This window comes from Melopsittacus undulatus, chromosome 23, assembly GCF_012275295.1.
Source record: "Melopsittacus undulatus isolate bMelUnd1 chromosome 23, bMelUnd1.mat.Z, whole genome shotgun sequence".
In the NCBI taxonomy this organism is placed as follows: Eukaryota; Metazoa; Chordata; class Aves; order Psittaciformes; family Psittaculidae; genus Melopsittacus; species Melopsittacus undulatus.
Window position 1 is genome coordinate 1,105,707 of NC_047549.1, and position 19,651 is coordinate 1,125,357.

Below are 19,651 nucleotides of genomic sequence, written 5' to 3' on the forward strand. Positions count from 1 at the left end.
GAATGCGGTGGGATGGAGCCGGGATGAGCTATAAAAAAAGGGGGATCCCAGCTCGGGATAAGGGGGAGAAAGCCCCAAAATCATTGATTTTATAGAGAATATATTAATACAAAATTTGGGGGGGGGGGATGTGGGAAGGAGGAAGAGGAAGGGAAGGAGGAAGGAAGCAAAGGAGCAGGGCTGGGATCAGCCCCACAGCGCCGGAGCTGGGGACAAAGTGCAATGGTGACCCCCCCCCAAATCATCTCTAATCCATAGTGGGTTATGGGGGGGGGGGGGGCACAACCAGGGGTTAGACATAGGGCTCTGGGGGGGGGGGGTTCCCTGTGTCCCCCCCCCTCCACTTCCATAGCCCCATTCCCAAGCCCTAATTGAGGAGGGAGGGCTCAGCCGAGCGGATGATGGTGGGTCTGTTGGGAGCGGCCGGGGGCCTCCTGCTGCAGAGAGATGGGAATGGGATGAGCATGGATAGGGATGTGGGGGGGGGGGGATCCAAGGATCCGGTCCCTTACCTGGGCACTCCGGGCGGGATTCCCGGTGGGATGCGGGCAGGACGCAGCGGGATCTGCGGCGGCGCCGAGAAGGGGTCGTTGTTGGCAGGGAATAGGAGCTGGGGTCCGGGACGGGATGGGATGGGGGGGGCGGCCGAGGAGGAGGAGGAAGAGGAGGAAGAGGAGGAAAGGGCTCCCACAGGGATGGGGATGAGCGGAGGCCCTGGTGTGGGACCCCGCACGGCCGGGGGGCGGCCGGGGGGCAGGATGCTGGAGGGGCGGCGCTGGGGGGGGGGGCTGCGGAGAGAGCACAGAGAGAGGATCAGTGATGGAGCCCACGATTCCCATCGGGAAGGGCATGGGAATGGGGCCGCACCTGTGGGATGCGGTGCCCGTCTGCAGCCAGGTGTCATCCACGGGGGGGGGCACGGGGGTGGACACGGTGCTGGTGCTGATGTCCCCGATGATGAGCAGAGCCTCCTTGAGCGCGTGGTACATCCGGAGCATCTCATCCCGGCGCTGAGCCTGCTCTGCAGACTCCTCCATCAGGCTGCTCTGGTCGGCCGAGGAGTACAGGTAGGCCAGGAGCTCCGAGTGGATGAAGTCCTTGGTCTGGAGATGGGAGACAGGGAAAGAGGGAATGGGGGTGGTGGGATCGGGATGCAGGGTCCAAACCCGTTGCTATGGGTAGTGATAGCATCCCTAGAGGAGGATGCTCCAAGTTCACCTTGAGGGATGGCACATCCCATGTCCCATCAAATCCCATTCCCACATTCCATGCCTGTACCCCAGAGTTGCTCCCAGGTCTGGAGATGGGATACAGGCAGGGAAAGAGGGAATGGGGGCAGAGGGATCGGGATGCGGGGTCCAAGCCCATTGCTATGGGTAGTGATAGCATCCCTAGAGGATGCTCCAAGTTCACCTTGAGGGATGGCACATCCCACGTCCCATCAAATCCCATTCCCACATTCCATGCCCGTATCCCAGAGCTGCTCCCAGCCTCACGTTGTTGATCATGAGGTGCATGATGGTCTTTGGCATGAGATCCCGGATGGATTTGTTGATGATTCCCACGTAGGAATCCACCAGGTTGCGGATGGTCTCCACCTGCCGCTCCAGCTGGGGATCCATGGAAAACGTGTTCTCCTGAGCACCGTCCTCCGGCTCCGTCTGCACAGGGAAAACCGGATCAGCCCCTGGAACCCCTGTCACTCATTCCCAATCCCACACGGATGCCGTTATCCCGCTGGAAGCGCCAGCTCCATCAGCTACCACAGTGCCCCTTGGCTGATCCTGAGGTATCCAAACCTCGCCTATGGAACACCGGGATCTGACCCCGGAGCTCTGGATCCCGGAGCTGCTCATCCCACCCGGAAGCAGCATTTACTTGGTCTTTCTCCGGATAGACTCCGGCGCGGAGGAAAGAGGCTTTCCAGCTATCCACATCCTCCTGGGAATCACAGGCCAGCTCGATCTGACGGAGATCCTTGTACACGTTCCTAGGGAGGAAGGAGCAGTGGGAGCATCATCCCGGCATTCCCGGCGCCATTCCGGCCGCCTGCGGCTCTACCTCTGCTCCGTGTTGAAGATGGCAAAGACGTGTTTGTTGGACATGAATCCCTTCTCCACATCCCGGATTTTCAGGTTATCCAGAGGCAACATGTATTTCTTCTCCTTCTCCTGGACAAAAGAAGGGAATAGGAGGGGGGGGGGGTGAAATCCCAACTGCCGGAGCAGCCACTTCCCTCATTTCCCATAGGGATCGGGCACTTTCGGGATGCTTGGGATGGAGCCGGATTCCAGCCCCGAATCCCTTCCGGATCCTGCCTTCCCTAGGATGCTGGAGGAAGGGCTGGGGATGGGGCTGGAGCCGGGAATGCCGCACATCTGGAACGGGTTAGGAAGGACCCCGGCGCCAGATGTGGAGCAGAGGCACAGAGGGGCCCCCGGCACCGCCCCCCATTTCCTGCCCCATATCCACAACGGGAAGGGCAGGGAAGGGGGTTGGAATTCTCCTTTCCCAGCCTGGATTGGGCTGCACAAGGATCGTGCCACGTCAGAAGGGAGACAAAGCGGATTCCCTGCGCCTGCTGCCGGGAAAGGGGAAGGAAAGGGCTCGGGATGAAGCCAAACGGATCCCAAATCCCAGTTGGAATTCCGGCCCGGCCTGCCCAGTGTTCAGACTATCTGTTCAGGATGCTTCCCGGTTGTACAGTAGTCTGCACATTGGTTAGATCGGATCCGGCTTTGCGGCATCACCGGTACCCAGGTAAGCAATGGAAGTGGGGGGGACACATCCCAAATCCCTCCTTTTCGGGGGCAAATCCAATGGATTTTGCCCTGTTTATGGAGCTGGGATGATGTGGGATGGAGGAGGAGCAAGGACCCCTCCTTGTTGCACTGATCCGGATCCAAAGCCGGGTGCTGGATGGGATCCGGGTCGGCAGAGGCACACAGAGCCCCATGCATCCCAGGGCTGGTCCTCATTGGAGCCGGAATGGGGGGGCTTGGACCAGCTCCATCACCTCAACATGTTCCCTTCTCCTTTAGGAAGCGGATTTCCATAGGGAATAAGGGGGGGATAAAGGGAAAAGAGGCTCAAATCCAGCTCTGGCTCCTGGGAAATAAAGGCTCTTCCCATCTCCATGTGCTGGGCTCTGGTGTGGTGGGACCCAAACCAAGGGCCGAGGCAGCAAATCCCATGGGATAAAGGGATCCCAATGGAGCAGTGGGCTCCTGGCACACCAAAACCCCGGGATGGAGGGAATGGGGCTCATTCCCTGTGCCCTCATAGGGTGGCCATGGAAAAGGGTGGGGGGGGTTGCTCCTGGTGCAGGGATTTCAATCCCAATGGATGGCGCAGGCCACTGCGGCATTCCCACAGGGAATGGCAGGGAGACAACACACCCATGGGGGCAGAGCTTAGATCCATCCCAACCGGCTCCTGGATCCCTGTGGATGGGAGCCCAGCCCTGATCCCATGGGATCTCCTCACACACAGCATCCCCCCCCCATGCTTCCCGGCACGCACCTCCTCATCCTTGTACCAGGATAAGGATTCTGCCGTCAGCACGAACCAGTATTCCTTGGATCCTCCCTTCATGATGCTGATGTTGTTGATGGTGAGCCAGCCCCTCCGGATCACCTGCACGGGAGCAAGGGATGGAAGGGGAAGGGAGGAAGGCAGGAATGGTTACTGGCTCCCACACGGTATTCCCGCATGGAAAAGTGCTCCCAAGCCTGCCTGGATCCTGCAGGGAAAGCCCCAACCTTCATTCCCAAAGCACATCCCACCAGGGAGCTGCTATCCTGCATCCATGGCAATTCCGATGGGAAGCACGAGGAGCATTCCAGGCTTATCCCAGTGAGGAAGCTGCAGTCACCACCCCCTGGTGCCGGTAACGGCATTCCCAAGGCCGGGAGTTTTCCATGGATCCCATGGGTTTGGGAGCCATGGGATGGAAGGAGGGGACTCGTGGCTCTCCCTCTTCTCACCATCACCCCTTTGCACCATGGGAGAGCCGCCGGCATCCCGGAATTCCAGGAGATCCCAGCCAAAACGGGAATGGCACCGACCCCCCCCCCCAGTTCAGATCCATGTTCCCAATCCCTGTCCCAAGTTATGGGATGCTTGAGCTTGGGTTAGTACCACACACGGGTTAGTAATGGGATGGGGGGATCTGAGCCCCCCACTGCTCCAGGCATGGAGCCTGGGATAATGGGAATGTTGTGGAGAGGGGAAGGAGGAGCTCTGGAATTCCACCTTCAAGCGAAGGGATCACCTGGTGCTGAAGCAAGTCTGGTTTTAAAGGAAGCAGGAATGGGATGGAGCTGGGATGTGGGAAGGGAGCAGGGATGTGGGAAGGGAGCTGGGATGTGGGAAGCAGAGCAGGGATGTGGGAAGGGAGCTGGGATGTGGGAAGGGAGCTGGGATGTGGGAAGCAGAGCTGGGATGTGGGAAGCAGAGCTGGGATGTGGGAAGCAGAGCAGGGATGTGGGAAGGGAGCTGGGATGTGGGAAGGGAGCTGGGATGTGGGAAGGGAGCAGCACATTCCTTTAACACCAACTGGCACCAGGGATTGCTCCAATGGGATCGGGCCAAGTGCCCGGGAGCGGCTCCAATGGGAATCCTGGAATGCCCAATTGTCCCATCTCCCCCTTCCCATCACTTGGAGCTGGGGCCAGGCCCGGAGGACCCTCTGGATTGGGAAGAACATCGGGATGGTGCCAGGAGGAAATGGAAGTGTCTGAAGAGCCGGGAATTGGGCCCGGAGCCCTCCCAGCCACCATGGGCTCCAATGGCAAAGCTGTATCCCGGTTTTCCCAGTTTCCTTCCCTAGGGATTCATCCTGAGCCCCCCCCAGTGATTCCACCCAAACTGGGTGGATTTCGGGATCATTTCCCCCTCGGCTGCTTCCATTTCCTCAGATGCTGGCTCCAAGGGAATCCCTTTTCCATAGGGAAGGGACGCCGCATCCCGGGATGAGCACGCTGCGGGAGAGCCTCTCCCATGGCTGCCTATGGAAGCTCATGGATAACCCCCCCCCCTTTGGCTTCTGCCTTCCCATGGATCCCGGCATCCCTGTGCCTCTTCCCAGGCCTGGAACACCAGCAAGGATCAGGCCTGAGCCCCCTGCTTGTGGGCATGAGGGAATTCCCACCTTTCTATCCCACCTGGGATTATCCCATCCTCACCCCCCCCCTCAGCGTGCTCAATCCCGGGAAGCTGGGAGCGTCCTTTGGGATTGGGAAGAGGTTTTCCCGGCAGGAATACCGCTGTCACCAGGGGCTCTACCATTGCTATGTGGGTACTTACCAGGATCTCCCCCTTTAGGGCACAAAATTAAGGGGGGGGGGGAGGGGAGGCAAGAAAAAAGTGGGAAAAGGAGATGGAAAAGTGACGGAAAAAGGGATGGAGGGAAAAGCACAAAAACGATGGGAAAAAAAGCAGGAAAACAGCAAAAGAAAACCAGGGACATGCCATTAATGATCATTGCAGTGTTAATGTCCCACCACATTCCTGCCAAACGGCATTCCCGGAGCTGGGAGCCACTGGATTCCCCCCCCCCACCCAGTTCCACATCCCCCCGCCCGCCTCCATCATCTCCATCCCAGCGCTTCCCTAAGGAATGAGCTCCGATCCCACTTCCCGACGGATCCATACCTGGTTGGGAATGGCTCTTTTCTTGTTGGCTTGGGTGTTCCTCTGCTGGGCGCTGTGGGCAGGAGGAAACGGAGCTTGAAGGGATGGGGATGGGATCAGAGCCACGATCCCAACTCCAGGCCCGCGCTTCCCACCCGGAATGCCGTAAGGAAGAGTCCGAAGGGGGAGCCCGATGCGTGCAATCCAACCAGAGGAGCCCCCACTGTCAGCTGATTCCCAAGGGATATTCCAGCGCAAGGCCCAGCACCAGTAAGGATTCCTCCTCTCCAGCAATTCCCAGTTCCCTTCCCAGTTGGAAAAGAGCACCAGAGGGGAAGCTACCTGTCTCTCCTGAGCAACCAAAGGGGGCGAGGTGCGGGATGGAACCATTAGTCGGGAACGGGAACAAAATCCAGGAGAACAGTTAGGATAAGGCTGGGATTCCCCCCGGAGCAGCAGTTACAAGCACAACGAGGGGGCCCCTTTCCTGGCTCCCTTTCCCACCTCCAAAGGCTGGGAATTCCGGCCCTCAAACCTTGGGCTATGGGGTTGGGGGGAGGATGCGCAGCGCGCTTGATGCCAGCATCCCTGCGCTGCAGCATCCCCATGGGATGAGCTCCACTCCCCAGCCCAACCCAATTCCAAAGGGGAATTTGGGAGGAGGAGCTCCCTGGCTCTTCCCAAAGATCCCTGTGGGATGAGGGGGGGTTGGGACACACACATGGAGCGAGCAGGGCCATGCTGCAGGAGCAGGTACCCACCCGGTCGTGACGTGCTGCTCTGTGTAACAGCTGGGGAGTGGGAAGAATCCATAGGGAAGAGGGAGATGGTTCAAAGGAAAAACAGGAGAGATTAGGAGGAGAGGAGGGAATGATGGAGGAAAGACAATGGAAAAGGGGGAAGAAAGAGAGAGCAAGAGGAAACCAGCTTGAGAGGGGGGAAAGGGGAAGGACCAGCTCCAGCAGGGATACAGGGATACCAGGGCTGGAGCTCCGGCTGCTTCCGGATGCATGGATTGGGGCTGTGCCCATGGCCCAAAGCAAGGCCAGGCCGAGAGGAGCATTCCCAGCCCTTTTCCTGCTCCTGATCCTGGGAGATGCTTTGTGCTCCATCGGGATAGGAGGAGTTATTCCACTTCCCCTCACATTCCCAGTGTGTGTGTGTGTGTATGGGGGGTGCTGAGCAGGGATGGGAGCTCCTGTATCCCACATCCAAAGGGACACCAGGTGCTGCTGTGGGATCGATGCGGTATTCCTGGAAGGGGGATGGGGGGGGGAAGGCATGGGCAGCACCAGGAACCTCACTTCTAAAGCAGCTCAGGATGTATCCCGCCGGGAATGGACTCACTTGGCAAAGCCAATGAAGTCCTCGTGGTTGGTGTTGATGTAGGAGAGCTCGATGTCGATCAGCAGCAGGATCTGGGCAGGAGGACACAGTCCATGTTGGGATAATGCTTCCAGAAAGTGGGAATGAAGGTGGGAAGCAGGGATGAAGGTGGGAAGCAGGATGAAGGTGGGAAGCAGGAATGAAGGTGGGAAGCAGGATGAAGGTGGGAAGCAGGAATGAAGGTGGGAAGCAGGATGAAGGTGGGAAGCAGGATGAAGGTGGGAAGCAGGAATGAAGGTGGGAAGCAGGATGAAGGTGGGAAGCAGGGATGAAGGTGGGAAGCAGGATGAAGGTGGGAAGCAGGGATGAAGGTGGGAAGCAGGGATCAGTGCCGGGCTCACCTGGTCCTTGGTCCTGCCCTCCCGTTCCCGGATGTGTGTGGTCACAATGCGCTCCGTCTCCTCCCGCAACCGGGGGTAGGATCCAAGCTGGAAGGGGAAAGATCCAAGGAAAGGCTGTGGCCAAGGATGCTCATTCCTGGGAGGATGCAGTGTGTGTATCCCATGTGTGTCCCTGGGAATGAGCCCCAAGTGAACTGGGCTCCTCTCTACACCAGCTTCCAACCCATCCCTGGAGCATCCCTAGTGGAGATGGAGGGAATCCCATTGGGAAGCGCTGTTCTGAGCCAGGGGAGCAAGCTGAACCGCTCCGGCTCCAGACACCCCTTGGATCCCATCACCTCCTCGCCCCATTCCCGGTTTCCGGCATCCTTTGGTGCTGCTGGGATGAGGCTCAGAGTCCTTCCTTGGCTAAGGAAGGCAAGGGCAGGGTGGGATGCGGGATGCCAGGGGCACATCCGGGGGTGATGCAGCCGGTTACAGGCATGGGATCATTCCCGATTCCCGGCCACGGGAAGGGACTGGGATGGGCTCAGTACCTTACTGGTGCACTGCCGGACCGTGTTGATGAGCTCCTGGATGACGAGGTCCACGCACTTGAGGCACGGCTCCTTCAGCTTCACCACCTGCTTCTTCACAATGGCCTCGAAGGCCAGGTCGGGGGTGAAGAGCCCCGTCCTATGGGAGAGAGCCCGGAAGTGGGAATGCCGCACGGGAATGGGAATGTGCTTGAGGGGAGGGCTCGGAATCCCTTTGGAACGGCTGCTCCTGCACTTGCCTCACTCCATGGATGTTCTTGATGGCATAGCTGATCTCTCGCCTCAAATCCTTCTCGTCGAACTCCATCTGCAGCAGGGGGAAAAGCCCCATGGGAAGGTTGGGATCCAGCTCCAGCCATTCCCGAGCCCCTGCCGGCGCTTCCGGCCGGGATTCACCTTCACGAGCTCAAAAGGGAATCTCTCATGGAAGATGCGGTTGATCCTGGCACCACCAGACAGCTCCAGTGTGTCCACCTGGTCCCCGGAGCCCTCGATCCGCTTCTCAAAGTCCACCCCGAACTGCTGGACCATCCTATGGGATAGAGGCGCATCCGGTGGGAGGATGCTGGGAGAAGGGCCCCACAACCCATGGGAGTGGATGAGCTCCTTCCCAACCCATCCCGGGATGTTATGGGATGCTCTCCACACTGGAAGAGCTTCGGAACATCCCCCCCGTGCCCCATCCGGATGCGGCCCCATAAGGAACCCACTGCAGCAGCGCTTTGGTTTTCCGGGTGGGATCATCCGGCCGGAAGTTCTTGTATTCCTCCACCTCCTTTTCCAGGGATAGGAGCTGGCTCTGGAGCTTGCTCCGCAGGGAGGGCAGCGTCTCCCGGATGTGGTTGGTCAATTGCTGCATGACAACCACCGTTACCGGAGCCTGAAGCCGGCTCCTTGGGATGGGCAGGGATGCTCCCGGCCCCATTCCCAGCCCCACAGAGGAGCCCATCCCACCTGGTTGAGGACCTTCTGCAGGTGGGGGGTGCCCATGCGGTCGGCCATGTGCCGGTAAGCGGGATGGGAGAGGAAGAACTTGCGCTCGGCAGCCAGCGCTGCCCTGATGTCCTTCTTGCCATCGATGTCCTTCTGGCTCCGGTTGACCACACCGATGTAGCCTGGGAAAAGGGGGGATGTGGGATCCCATTCCTGAGCTTCCCTTTGGGAAGCAGTTCTGGGGGGGGAAGGGAAGGATATGGGAAGGAGGAAGAGGATGGAGATGGTTGGGGGTGTTCAGGAGCTGCGGGGAGGCCTCAGGGTCCAAAGGGGGCTCCGAGGATGTGGGATCTTTAGCAGGGATAGGACAGGGGGGGATGGGGTCAGACCGGAACAGGGAAGTGCAGGCTGGATACAAGGATCTGGGGCACTGGGAAGGAGGAGGTTGGGATGCCCCATCCCCAGCAGTGTCCGAGCGCTTGGCTCAACCCCCTCGAGCGGAAGCATCCTTTGGTGTTCCAGAAGCTTGGAACTGACCCTTCCCAACCCATTCCATGATTGGGGCTGGGGGGGAGGATCCAAACTATCCCCAATCCCACCTCTCCGCAGAGGAAGCAGCTTGTTCTCCAGCACATCCCTGGCATCTGTGCCTTCATCCATGAGATCCAGCTTGGTGATGACGCCGATGGTCCTCAGGCCTGAGGCAGCCCCATGGCACGAACAGAGACTCCATGAGCATCCCCCCCTCATCCCATTGGAGCAGCCAGGACACATCCACCCCCCCCTTTCCCTTTACCTTGTGGATCCACCTCCTTGGCCATCTTGAGCGCATCCGAGTTGGCCAGATCCATGTTGGCAGGGGTGACAGCAAGGATGAGGCTGCTCTCGCGGCTGATGAACTGCAGGATCATGTCCCGGATCTGGTACTCGATGTCCTGGGGCTGGTCCCCCACCGGCACCTTGGTGATGCCCGGCAGGTCGATGAGGGTCAGGTTCAAGACTGGCGAGGGAAAGAGGCCGTGCTGCCGGTGGGAATGCGGCATTCCCGGCGCCGGGAAGCCAGGAGGGGGGCTCACCGTGGGGGGAGTACACGCGGAGGTTGATGGGGATGGGGGAGATGCCTTTGTTGGTCCCCGTCACCCGGTCGGTCTCGGCCTCGATTTCCTGTCGGACCTCGTCGAAATCCGTGAATTTCTTGGATTTGCAGTGCAGGAATTCGGCATATTCTGGGAATGGGGGAGGGGGAAATGGGATGGGGCAAAACAAACGGGATCGTGAGGACACAGCCAAAGTCCTGGCATCTGGGAATGGATTGGAAAGGACCTTAAGGTGCATCAGATTCCAGCTCTCTGGAATGAGCAGGGGGCACCTGAAGGCTGCCAGGGATGGAGCATCCCAACCTCTCCCATCCCAGTGGGACAAACCTGTCTTGGAGAAGATGAGCTGCAGGATGAGGGGTCTCCGGGTGACGATCCCAGAGCCACGGGGCAGGAAATCCCTAGGAGGAATGGAAAAGCAGGAATGTTGTGCTGGGATTCAAGGAGCCCCATCAGGCACAGGCTCCGAGCTCCCCTCTGGCTCCATAGATCCATAGGATCCAACAGCCGGAGATGGGAAAGGGGGAGGATCCCTGCTCCCAAGGCTCCCTCCCCCATTTCTCCCTAAGGAATCCGGGAAGCAGCTTCCATTGGGAGAGTTCCACGTCTCCTGGATCCAGTATTCCCAGCTGGGAGGGAGCGGATGGGATAAGCCCCCATTCCCAATGGCTTCATCCCATTTCCCACAGGGGTCCAAGGAAATGGGGCTGCTCCAAGCATTCCGGGCTGGAATGGCACAGAGAACAAGCAGGGAGCAGTGGGAAGGGGATGGCCAGGTGGGTTTAATCCATGCTGTTTGCCAGGCAATGGGAATGCCGAGCTCCAAAGGGGCCTAGGGGATGCTTCCATTGAGGAGAGCGCGCATCCAGCGCAGGGATGCAGGGCACAGGGATCCCGACCTCTCCCATCCGGTTGGGAATTCCAGGTGGGAACGTCACGGGATTGCTTTGGGTGCCCATGGCCAGGACGGAAGCTTCCTGCCCAACCGGGAGGACAGGTCCTGCGGGATGGGACAGGCAGGGAAGTGGTTGGCCCTGGAAGGACGCCAGGACCCGGTCCCTTTGCTCCTATGGCTTCCTCCGATCCCTATGGACACAGGTGGGATGCAGGAAGCATCTCCTTGGGGGGCTGCTCCAGCATTCCATGATCCCCCTGGAGCTTGGGAATGGTGGCACCAGGAGGCGGCTCCTTGGAGAGCTCAGAGGTCACCACCAGAGGAGGAGGAGGAGGAAGAACACAGGGAACATCCATAGGGAAGAGCTTCCTCTCCCATCTCCATGCTCTGTCCACACTCCCGGCCCTTGGGAACACCGGGAACGCCACGGGAAGGGCTCATAAAGCCCCATTGAGGTTGGGGCCGGGGGGGGAAGGGCCTCCCCACCACAAGGGCTCCATTGTCAGGGCTCAATGGCCGGGCTTGATCCCGCTCCGAGGACAGAGCAGCATTCCATGATTCCATGACCTAACCCGGGGGGGTGTCCAGGGAGCTCATCCCAATCCTGCCTCTTCCTCAGGCCTTTTGCCTTATCCTGGCTCCGGGAATTGCCTTGGTCCAACCTGGATGGGGCTCAGAAGCTTCAGGCCACCGGAGCTCAATCCCAATGGGATCCATCCCAAGTGGGAATCACGGCCTTCCCTGCGGCTCCTCACAGCAGGGATGCAAGAGCAGGTGGGGAATGAGCAAAACCCTTGTGTCCACATCCACCGGGATACCGGGAGTCGGGATTCCCGTGTCCCTCATGCTCAAAGGGGCTCCTGATCCCTCCTTCAAAGCCTTTGGATGGAGATCCTAAAGCTCCATAACAAAGCCGGGATCCCCAGGGATGGTTTTCCAGCTCCTCCATCATTAGAAACTCCCAAAGGGAAGGGGAATAACTTGGGATATCTGAAGCCCCCCCAAAGTGGGGTTGGGGGGGGGGGTAAATATGGCCTGCACGTGGATACAAACAGCCTGGAATGGGATAGAATTCCCACCTGGAATAGCTTCTTTGGGATGCGAAGGTGTTGCCGGCCGGTGACGAGCCAGGCTGGGATAACAGCACAGGAAGTTTCCCATTGTTCCCATTCCAGCATCCGGGATAGGAACCGCACAGCGGGATGGGGACGGAGGAGCCGCTGGGATCCAGCTCCTTGCCCTATGGATCCCATTGAGCTCGGGGTGTGGGGGGGGCGGAACCCCCCCGTTATCGGTGCCCAGGCTGCTGTCACCCTGCGGCTCGGCCCCTATCTCGGGGGCACAGGGCCCCCCCCGGCCCGGCGCTATCAGCGGGTTCCAGGCTGTTAACGGCGGTGATGGGGAGCCGGGAATGGTGCGGGATGCTCCGGTCCAGCATCCCGGACCCCCCCGGTACCCAGCACGTACCCCTGCCTACGCCGTTAGCGTAAGGGGCCGGTACCCGCACCATGCCCCTGCCTACGCCGTTAGCGTAAGGGGCCGGTACCCGCACCGTACCCCTACCTACGGCGTTAGCGTAAGGGGCCGGTACCCGCACCGTACCCCTACCTACGGCGTTAGCGTAAGGGGCCGTCGCTGCCCGCTCGCTACGCCAAGTGCGTACAACCCCGTCGGGTCGCCCCGCACTTTGCGTAGCGGCGGCGCACAGTCTCCCTTCAGGCCGCGCCCTGCGCTGGGCCGCATTCACGAACTCGGCGCTTTACGCCAGCGGCGTAGAGGCCCCGGAGCCGTCCCCGGTGCTCCTCCCGGTGCTCCTCCCGGTACTCACCGGCCCACGAAGTTCTCGAGCACCGAGCTCTTGCCCGCGCTCTGCCCGCCCACCACGGCGATCTGCGGCAGGTCCAGGTGGCAGCTCTGGCCGATGGAGCTGAACGCGTCCTGCAGCTTGTTGACCAGCGGGATGAGCTCCTCCATGCCCCGGTTCCCCATGGCCCCGGTGCTGAGGCTCCGGTGCCGCTCCCGGTGCTCACAGGCCCCGCGGCCAAACTTCCCCTCCGAGGCTCCTCATCCGGTACTGGCGACTCCCTCAGCGCCGGGCCCGCCCCCTCGCCTCAGCGCGGCGCGCTCATTGGTGGGTTCGGGTGTCTATCAACGCCTTATCCGCTGTTCTATTGGTGCTCCGCCGCGTCGGTCGTCACGGACAGCCAATGGGAGGCAGCGGTGGGGAGTCAGCTGAGGAGGTGCTGCTGTAACTCCCGCCCGCCCCACTATAGATCCTGTCGTTTCATTGGTGGAGACGGCTGTAAGGGAACGAATCACGAGCCGAGAGACAGCGACGCGCTCACCCACCCTCCTCCCATTGGTCACCGCGCCGGCCATTGCACCAGCTTGCCCCGCCCAGGCGGAGCCTGGGGAGGGGCCGGAGACGAAGCCCTTTCTGATTGGCCACCGGGCTGTCAATCAATCAATCCTCGCGCGCTGATTGGCTGCTTTGCTCCTTCCCCAAAGACCCCGGGATGAGCTTGGTGGACCCGGCCGAGCCTCAACATGGCGGCCGCGTTGCCCTGGTTACCCCCCCCCCAGGCCGGAAGCGCTGACCACGTGTGCTGACGGTAAGATGGCGGCGCCCAGGCCGGCTCCGCTGCTGCGGGTGGTGGCGGAGTGCGGCCGGAGCCAGGCCAGGGCCGCGGAGCTGCTGCTGCCGCACGGGCCCGTTCCGTGCCCGGTGTTCATGCCCGTGGGCACGCAGGGCACAGCCAAGGGGCTCACGGCCAAGCAGCTGGCGGCGCTCGGCTGCCGGCTCTGCCTCGGGAACACCTACCACCTGGGGACCCGGCCGGTGAGCACCCAGGCCCCGCCCCCTGCCGAGGCCACGCCTCCATCCCCGGCGCGGCCACGCCCCCGCCGAGGCCACGCCCCCTACCCCCTGCCGAGGCCACGCCTCCACCCCGGCGCGGCCCCACCCCCTGCAGAGGCCACGCCTATACCCCCGGCGTGGCTACGCCCCCTAACGAGGCCACGCCTCCATCCCCACCGTGGCCACGCCTCCCCGACGAGACCACGCCTCCACCCTGAATGACCCCGCCCCCTGCCAGACCACGCCTCCATCCCCGGTGTGGCCCCGCCTCCCCACGAGACCACGCCTCCATCCCCGGTGTGGCCACGCCCCCCCCAGACCACGCCTCCATCCCCGGTGTGGCCACGCCCCCTAGAGGGTCTCCCATGGAGAGGCCCCGCTCACGCGGTGACCACGCCCCCTCCGTAGCCCCGCCCACATCCCCTCGGGTCTCCCCCGGGTCCTACTGCCCGTCCTCCCGTTCCCATGTAACGTGTCCCCCCCGCAGGGCCCGGAGCTGGTGCAACAAGCAGGAGGCCTCCATGGCTTCATGGACTGGCCCCACAACCTCCTCACGGTGAGGACCCCTCCTATGGGCCCCAATATTGGGGTGTCCCCCCCCTACATAACCCCCAACCCCCCCCCCCCCATCCAGGACAGTGGAGGCTTCCAGATGGTTTCCCTATCGGAGCTGTCGGAGGTGACAGAAGAGGGGGTCCTGTTCCAATCCCCCTATGGGGGGGGTCAGATCCTGCTCACCCCGGAGAAGTCCATTGAGATCCAGAACGCTCTGGGTGAGTGCTTGTGGGGGGGGGGAGGGGGGGACACCCCCAAAACACCCCCAAAACACCCCAATAATGAGGGGTCCCACTTAACCCCCCCCATCCACAGGCGCCGATATCGTGATGCAATTGGACGATGTCGTGAGCAGCACCACGACGGGGCCACGCGTCGAGGAGGCCATGAAGAGGTTGGGGACCCCCCCCCCCATAACCCATCCCGATGGACCAATCCACCCCCCCCGTTCATTGTGTGCCCCCCCCCCCAGGTCCGTGCGTTGGCTCGACCGCTGCATCGCCGCCAACCGCAGCCCCCAGCGCCAGAACCTGTTTGCCATCATCCAGGGGGGGCTGGAGCCGGAGCTGCGGGAGCAGTGCCTGGAGGGTACCAGGGAGCGCGGCCTTCATCTGCCTCCTCATCCTCATCCTGAGCCCCCATCGCCATCCTCATCCTGATGCCTCATTCCCATCCTCAGCCCCATCCTCATCCTCATCCTCATCCTTCATCCCCATCCTCATCCTTCATCCCCATCCTCATCCTCATCCTTATCCTTCATCCCCATTCTCATGCCCATCCCCATCCTTCATTCCCATCCTCATCCTGATCCCTCATTCCCATCCTCATCCTTCATCCTCATCCTCATAGTGAGCCCCCATCGCCATCCTCATCTTTGTCCTTACCCTTCATCCCCATCCCCATCTCCACCCACTGTCCCCTTCCTTACCTTCATTCCTATCCCCATCCTCATCCTCATCATCCCCCATCCTCATCCCCATTCTCATCCTGACCCCCCATCACCATCCTTATCCTTCATCCCCATCTTCATCCCCATCTTCATCCCCATCTTCATCCCCATCCTGGTCCCGCCTCCCCCTCCCCATCCCCATGGCTGTGCTGGGGGGTGGGTACAGCACTAACCCCCCCCCCCCGCAGCCATGACGCTCCGGGACGTGCCGGGATTTGCCATCGGGGGCCTGAGCGGGGGGGAGGACAAGGGCAGCTTCTGGCGCATGGTGAAGCTCAGCACCGAGCGCCTGCCCCGGGACAAGCCCCGTTACCTCATGGGCGTCGGGTAGGTCCTAATGGGGGGGGCAGTAATGGGGTGCACCCCTGTATGATCCCCATTGATCCCCATTGTCCCCATTGATCCCCATTGATCCCCATGTGATCCCCATTGATCCCCATTGATCCTCATATGATCCCCATTGATCCCCATTGATCCCCATGTGATCCCCATTGTCCCCCATGTGATCCCCATTGATCCCCATATGATCCCCATTGTCCCCATTGATCCCCATTGATCCCCATGTGATCCCCATTGATCCCCATTGATCCTCATTGTCCCCCATGTGATCCCCATTGATCCCCATATGATCCCCATTGTCACCCATATGATCCCCATATGATCCCCATATGATCCCCATTGATCCCCATATGATCCCCATTGTCCCCATATGATCCCCATTGATCCCCATATGATCCCCATTGATCCCCATATGATCCCCATTGTCCCCCATATGATCCCCATATGATCCCCATATGATCCCCATTGATCCCCATATGATCCCCATTGTCCCCATAGCTATGCCACGGACCTGGTGGTGTGCGTGGCCTTGGGCTGTGACATGTTCGACTGCGTCTTCCCCACGCGCACTGCGGTAAGGGGGGTTTTGGGGGGCACAGAACGGGGGGGACCCCCCCCCTCCCCCCCTCTGAGTGCCATTGGTTTGCCCCATAGCGCTTCGGCTCCGCGTTGGTAGCGGAGGGGTCACTGCAGCTCAAGAACAGGGTCTATGCCAAGGACTTCAGGCCCATAGAGGAGGGGTGCGGGTGCCCCACGTGCCAGCGGTGAGGGGGGGGCACCTAATGGGGGGGATACGGAAATGGGGGGGCACATAAAGGGGGGAGATAAAGGGGGGGTACATAAAGGTGGGGGGGAAATAAGTGGGGGGGGTACATAAAAGGGGGGGTACCTAAAGGTGGGGGGACATAAATGGGGGTACCTAAAGGTGGGGGGGACATAAATGGGGGTACCTAAAGGTGGGGGGGGACATAAATGGGGGTACCTAAAGGTGGGGGGGGTCTCTGCCCCCCCTCATCCCCCCCATGATCCGGTTGTGCCCCCCCAGTTACAGCCGTGCCTATCTCCATGCCCTGCTCCGCAGGGAGCCGGCCGCGCTGCATCACCTGACCGTGCACAACCTGGCCTATCAGGTGCAGGGGGCGGGGCCAGGGGGGCGGGGCTTCGTTGGGTGGGCGGGGCCAACGGGGAGGTTCCATGGGGGGGGTCTATGGGGGGAGTCTAAAGGAGGGTCCATTGGGGGGTCTATGGGGGGATCCATAGGGAGTCCATGGGAGGGTCTATGGGGGAGTCCATGGGGGGGGAAGTCCATGGATGGGGTCTATAGGAGGGTCTGTGGCAGGGTCTATGGGGGGGGGGCCCATGGATGGGGTCTATGGGAGGGCCCATGGCAGGGTGTATGGGGTGGGGCCCATGTAGGGGGTCTATGGTAGAGTCTATGGGGGGGTCCCCCCTTATTTACCCCCCCATGCCCCCCCCAGCTGAAGCTGATGGCCTCCATCCGCCAGAGCATCCTGGAGCAGCGCTTCCCACAGTTCGTGCGGAGCTTCCTGAGCTCCCGCTATGGGGCCCAGATCCCGCTGTGGGTCCGGGAGGCGCTGGAGGCTGCTGGGATCCCCTTGGAATGATGGGGACCTCCCCCCCCCCCCAGGTGTTTTTTATGCGTTTTAGGGGTTTTTTACTATTTTAATGGGTTTTGAAGGGGGGAACATCACAATAAATGTGCTTGGTGGGAACAGCAGCTTGTGGGGCTGGGGGGGTTAAATAAGGACATAGACCCCTATGTGCCACGTAGTGGGGGGGCATGGATCCACCTCTGCCCCATAGAGGGGTGGGGGGGGCATGAACCCACCTCTGCCCCATAGAGGGGTGGGGGGGCATGGATCCACCTCTGCCCCATAGAGGGGTTAATGGGGGCATGAACCCACCTTTGCCCCATAGAGGGGTGGGGCAGGCCCCACACGTCAAGTGGGGAGCAGGAGGAAGTTTGAGGACAGGGTGGGGTGACCACGGCCGCGTCACCGCAAGCAGCAGCTCTGGGTGAGTGGGACTGGGAAGGACTGGGAAGGACTGGGAAGGACTGGGAAGGACTGGGAAGAGCTGGGAGCTGCACCTGGAGCAGCTGGGAATGGGAAGAGGTGGGAATAGCGCCTGGAGGAACCTGGAGCAACTGGGAATGATTGGGAATAGCACCTGGAGGAGCCTGGAGTGACCAGGAAGAGGTGGGAATAGCACCTGGAGTGACTGGGAGTGAATGGGAAGAGGTGGGAATAGCACCTGGAGGAGCCTGGAGCGATTGGGAGTGACCGGGAATAGCGCCTGGAGTTACTGGAACTGAATGGGAAGGGCTGGGAGCAGCGCCCAGGGGAGCCTGGAGCAACTGGGAAGCACTTGGAATAACACGTGGAGAAACTGGGAGTGCCTGGGATAAGGTTGGGAGCTGCAGCCTGGGGTGACCGGGGCAGCCCCACGGCCTCTATGGGGGTTGGTGCCGGGTGGTAGGACCCAACTGGTTTTACTGGTGTAACTGGTTGGGGCTGGACCGGACCCCCCCCCCCCCCAGTGCTATAGGGGGGTACTGAGCTGCCGCTGTCCCCACAGGCAGTGCCAGAGCATGAAGTGGCAGCTGAGCCCTCGCCTGCTGGTGCTGCCGGCGCTGGCAGCCCTGGTGGCTTTGGTAGGGCTCCGGCTATGGCACAGCCACGAGCCCATCACCGAGGCCCCGGACCTGCCCCCCCATGCCTTCCAATGGCTCCACGGCCTGGCCGCTAACACCACAACCCTCCCCACCCGGCACCCGCTGCGGCCACCGTATCCCCATCCCTACCGGTTCCTCCTCAACCAGCCCCACAAGTGCCGGGACCAGGCTCCGTTCCTGGTGCTGCTGGTGGCGACGGCACCGGAGGACACCGGCGCCCGGCACTGCATCCGCCGGACGTGGGGCAACGAGAGCGCGGTGCCGGGTACCCCCATCCTGCGCCTGTTCCTCCTGGGGCTCCATCCGGTGTTTGCCGACGCGCTGGAGCCGGTGCTGCGGGAGGAGAGCCGGGAATACGGAGACCTCATCCAACAGGACTTCATGGACACCTACAACAACCTGACCCTGAAGACGCTGATGGGGCTGCAATGGGTGAGCCGCTACTGCCCCAACGCCACCTACGTGATGAAGGCCGACACCGACGTCTTCCTCAACCTCCACTACCTGACCCGCCGCCTGTTGCTGCCTCCCAGGGCCTCCTTCGTCACCGGCTACGTGTACCGGAACACGGCCCCGATCCGGAGCAAGGCCTACAAGTGGTACGTGCCGCGGGAGCTGTACCCCAACACCACCTACCCCCCGTACTGCGGCGGTCCCGCTTACGTCCTGTCCACCGACGTGGCCTCCCGCGTGCACGCCGTGGCGCAGACCCTGCCCCTCATCAACATGGAGGACGCCTTCGTGGGGCTGTGTCTCCATGCCCTGGGCATCACCGTCACCGACGGCCCGTGGGGCGCGTTCTCTATGGGGCGCATCCCCTATGAGCCGTGCCGCTTCGCCCGCGCCGCGGCCGTGCACCGCTACCAGCCCCAGGAGGTGCTGAGGCTCTGGCCAAGCTTCCAGCAGGAGAAGGACAAATGTGAGGGGGTGAATGGGGCTCGGTGATGTCCCCACTATGGGGCTGGGGGGGCCAGGGGACCCCCCCCCGTGTGCTGGTGACGTGGGTTGGGCCATGACCGTGGCACCGGTTGGAGCTCACACCAGGAAGTGGCACAGCTGGAGGATCCGGTTCCTTATGGCACAACCAAGGGGGGGGGTGGATGGTGTGGGGGGGGGTGGATGGTGTGGGGGGGGGTGGATGGTGTGGGGGGGGTGGATGGTGTGGGGGGGGTGGATTGAAGGGTTGGGTCAGTCAATGAAGCCCATTCCCAAGTGGAGGAAGAGGAGGGGGAGGAAGGGCAGGAAGTGGGGTCAGGTTGGGGGTGTTTATTCATCTACATTCAGCTTACTCCAGGTGTGATTCCTGCGGGATGCGGGTGGATTAACCCCCCCCCCCATTCCTTATCCCCCCCCATTCCTTATCCCCCCCATTCCTTATCCCCCCCCCCATTCCTTATCCCCCCCCCATTCCTTATCCCCCCCATTCCTTATCCC

General features: G+C 61.4%; 3 protein-coding genes across 12 annotated transcripts; 2 read left to right on the forward strand and 1 right to left on the reverse strand.

Annotated features, from left to right (window-relative positions):
- Positions 1–52: 52 nt before the first annotated feature.
- DNM2 (dynamin 2) lies at positions 53–12,932 on the reverse strand. 8 transcript variants are annotated; one of them, XM_034071915.1, is made up of 21 exons: positions 12,651–12,932; positions 10,255–10,328; positions 9,907–10,056; positions 9,627–9,830; positions 9,430–9,528; positions 8,852–9,012; positions 8,608–8,750; positions 8,294–8,429; positions 8,137–8,204; positions 7,898–8,036; positions 7,362–7,448; positions 6,982–7,052; positions 5,977–5,985; positions 5,656–5,707; positions 5,308–5,319; positions 3,523–3,636; positions 2,062–2,171; positions 1,879–1,990; positions 1,497–1,661; positions 513–1,103; positions 53–434 (listed from the first exon to the last, which is right to left on the reverse strand). In XM_034071915.1, exons 1-21 carry the CDS (start codon positions 12,809–12,811, stop codon positions 387–389), a joined length of 2,706 nt encoding a protein of 901 aa, XP_033927806.1. In that variant the 5' UTR covers positions 12,812–12,932; the 3' UTR covers positions 53–386. The 8 variants fall into 8 exon arrangements, with proteins under 8 accessions (XP_033927806.1, XP_033927805.1, XP_033927811.1 ...); XM_034071914.1 differs by having other exon boundaries at positions 53–437; XM_034071920.1 differs by lacking the exon at positions 5,977–5,985 and having other exon boundaries at positions 513–788; positions 868–1,103; positions 12,651–12,931.
- Positions 12,933–13,439: 507 nt separating this feature from the next.
- On the forward strand, positions 13,440–17,154 carry QTRT1 (queuine tRNA-ribosyltransferase catalytic subunit 1). The gene is made up of 10 exons (XM_034071980.1): positions 13,440–13,661; positions 14,167–14,235; positions 14,314–14,452; positions 14,550–14,628; positions 14,707–14,822; positions 15,372–15,510; positions 16,021–16,096; positions 16,177–16,286; positions 16,568–16,652; positions 17,001–17,154. The coding sequence occupies exons 1-10, from the start codon at positions 13,440–13,442 to the stop codon at positions 17,145–17,147; spliced, it is 1,182 nt and encodes a 393-aa protein (XP_033927871.1). The 3' UTR covers positions 17,148–17,154.
- Positions 17,155–17,429: 275 nt separating this feature from the next.
- On the forward strand, positions 17,430–19,301 carry LOC101875805 (beta-1,3-galactosyltransferase 2-like). Of its 3 annotated transcripts, XM_034071979.1 has the most exons (3): positions 17,430–17,559; positions 18,121–18,649; positions 18,751–19,301. In XM_034071979.1, exons 1-3 carry the CDS (start codon positions 17,438–17,440, stop codon positions 19,039–19,041), a joined length of 942 nt encoding a protein of 313 aa, XP_033927870.1. In that variant the 5' UTR covers positions 17,430–17,437; the 3' UTR covers positions 19,042–19,301. The 3 variants fall into 3 exon arrangements, with proteins under 3 accessions (XP_033927870.1, XP_033927868.1, XP_033927869.1); XM_034071977.1 differs by having other exon boundaries at positions 18,121–19,301; XM_034071978.1 differs by having other exon boundaries at positions 17,451–17,741; positions 18,121–19,301.
- Positions 19,302–19,651: the final 350 nt, after the last annotated feature.

Bases quoted from the DNA above. Each gene is read 5' to 3' on its own strand.
- QTRT1 (XM_034071980.1), top strand. From the start codon at position 13,440: ATGGCGGCGCCCAGGCCGGCTCCGCTGCTGCGGGTGGTGGCGGAGTGC. The intron at 14,629-14,706 runs GTTGGGGACCCC...CCCCCCCCCCAG, and splicing joins GTCGAGGAGGCCATGAAGAG to GTCCGTGCGTTGGCTCGACC. The intron at 16,287-16,567 runs GTGAGGGGGGGG...GTGCCCCCCCAG, and splicing joins GGGTGCCCCACGTGCCAGCG to TTACAGCCGTGCCTATCTCC.
- LOC101875805 (XM_034071977.1), top strand. From the start codon at position 17,438: ATGAACCCACCTTTGCCCCATAGAGGGGTGGGGCAGGCCCCACACGTC. The intron at 17,560-18,120 runs GTGAGTGGGACT...CTGTCCCCACAG, and splicing joins ACCGCAAGCAGCAGCTCTGG to GCAGTGCCAGAGCATGAAGT.
- DNM2 (XM_034071914.1), bottom strand. From the start codon at position 12,811: ATGGGGAACCGGGGCATGGAGGAGCTCATCCCGCTGGTCAACAAGCTG. The intron at 9,529-9,626 runs GTAAAGGGAAAG...GGGCTGCCTCAG, and splicing joins CAAGGAGGTGGATCCACAAG to GCCTGAGGACCATCGGCGTC. The intron at 8,430-8,607 runs GTGGGTTCCTTA...TCTATCCCATAG, and splicing joins AAAACCAAAGCGCTGCTGCA to GATGGTCCAGCAGTTCGGGG.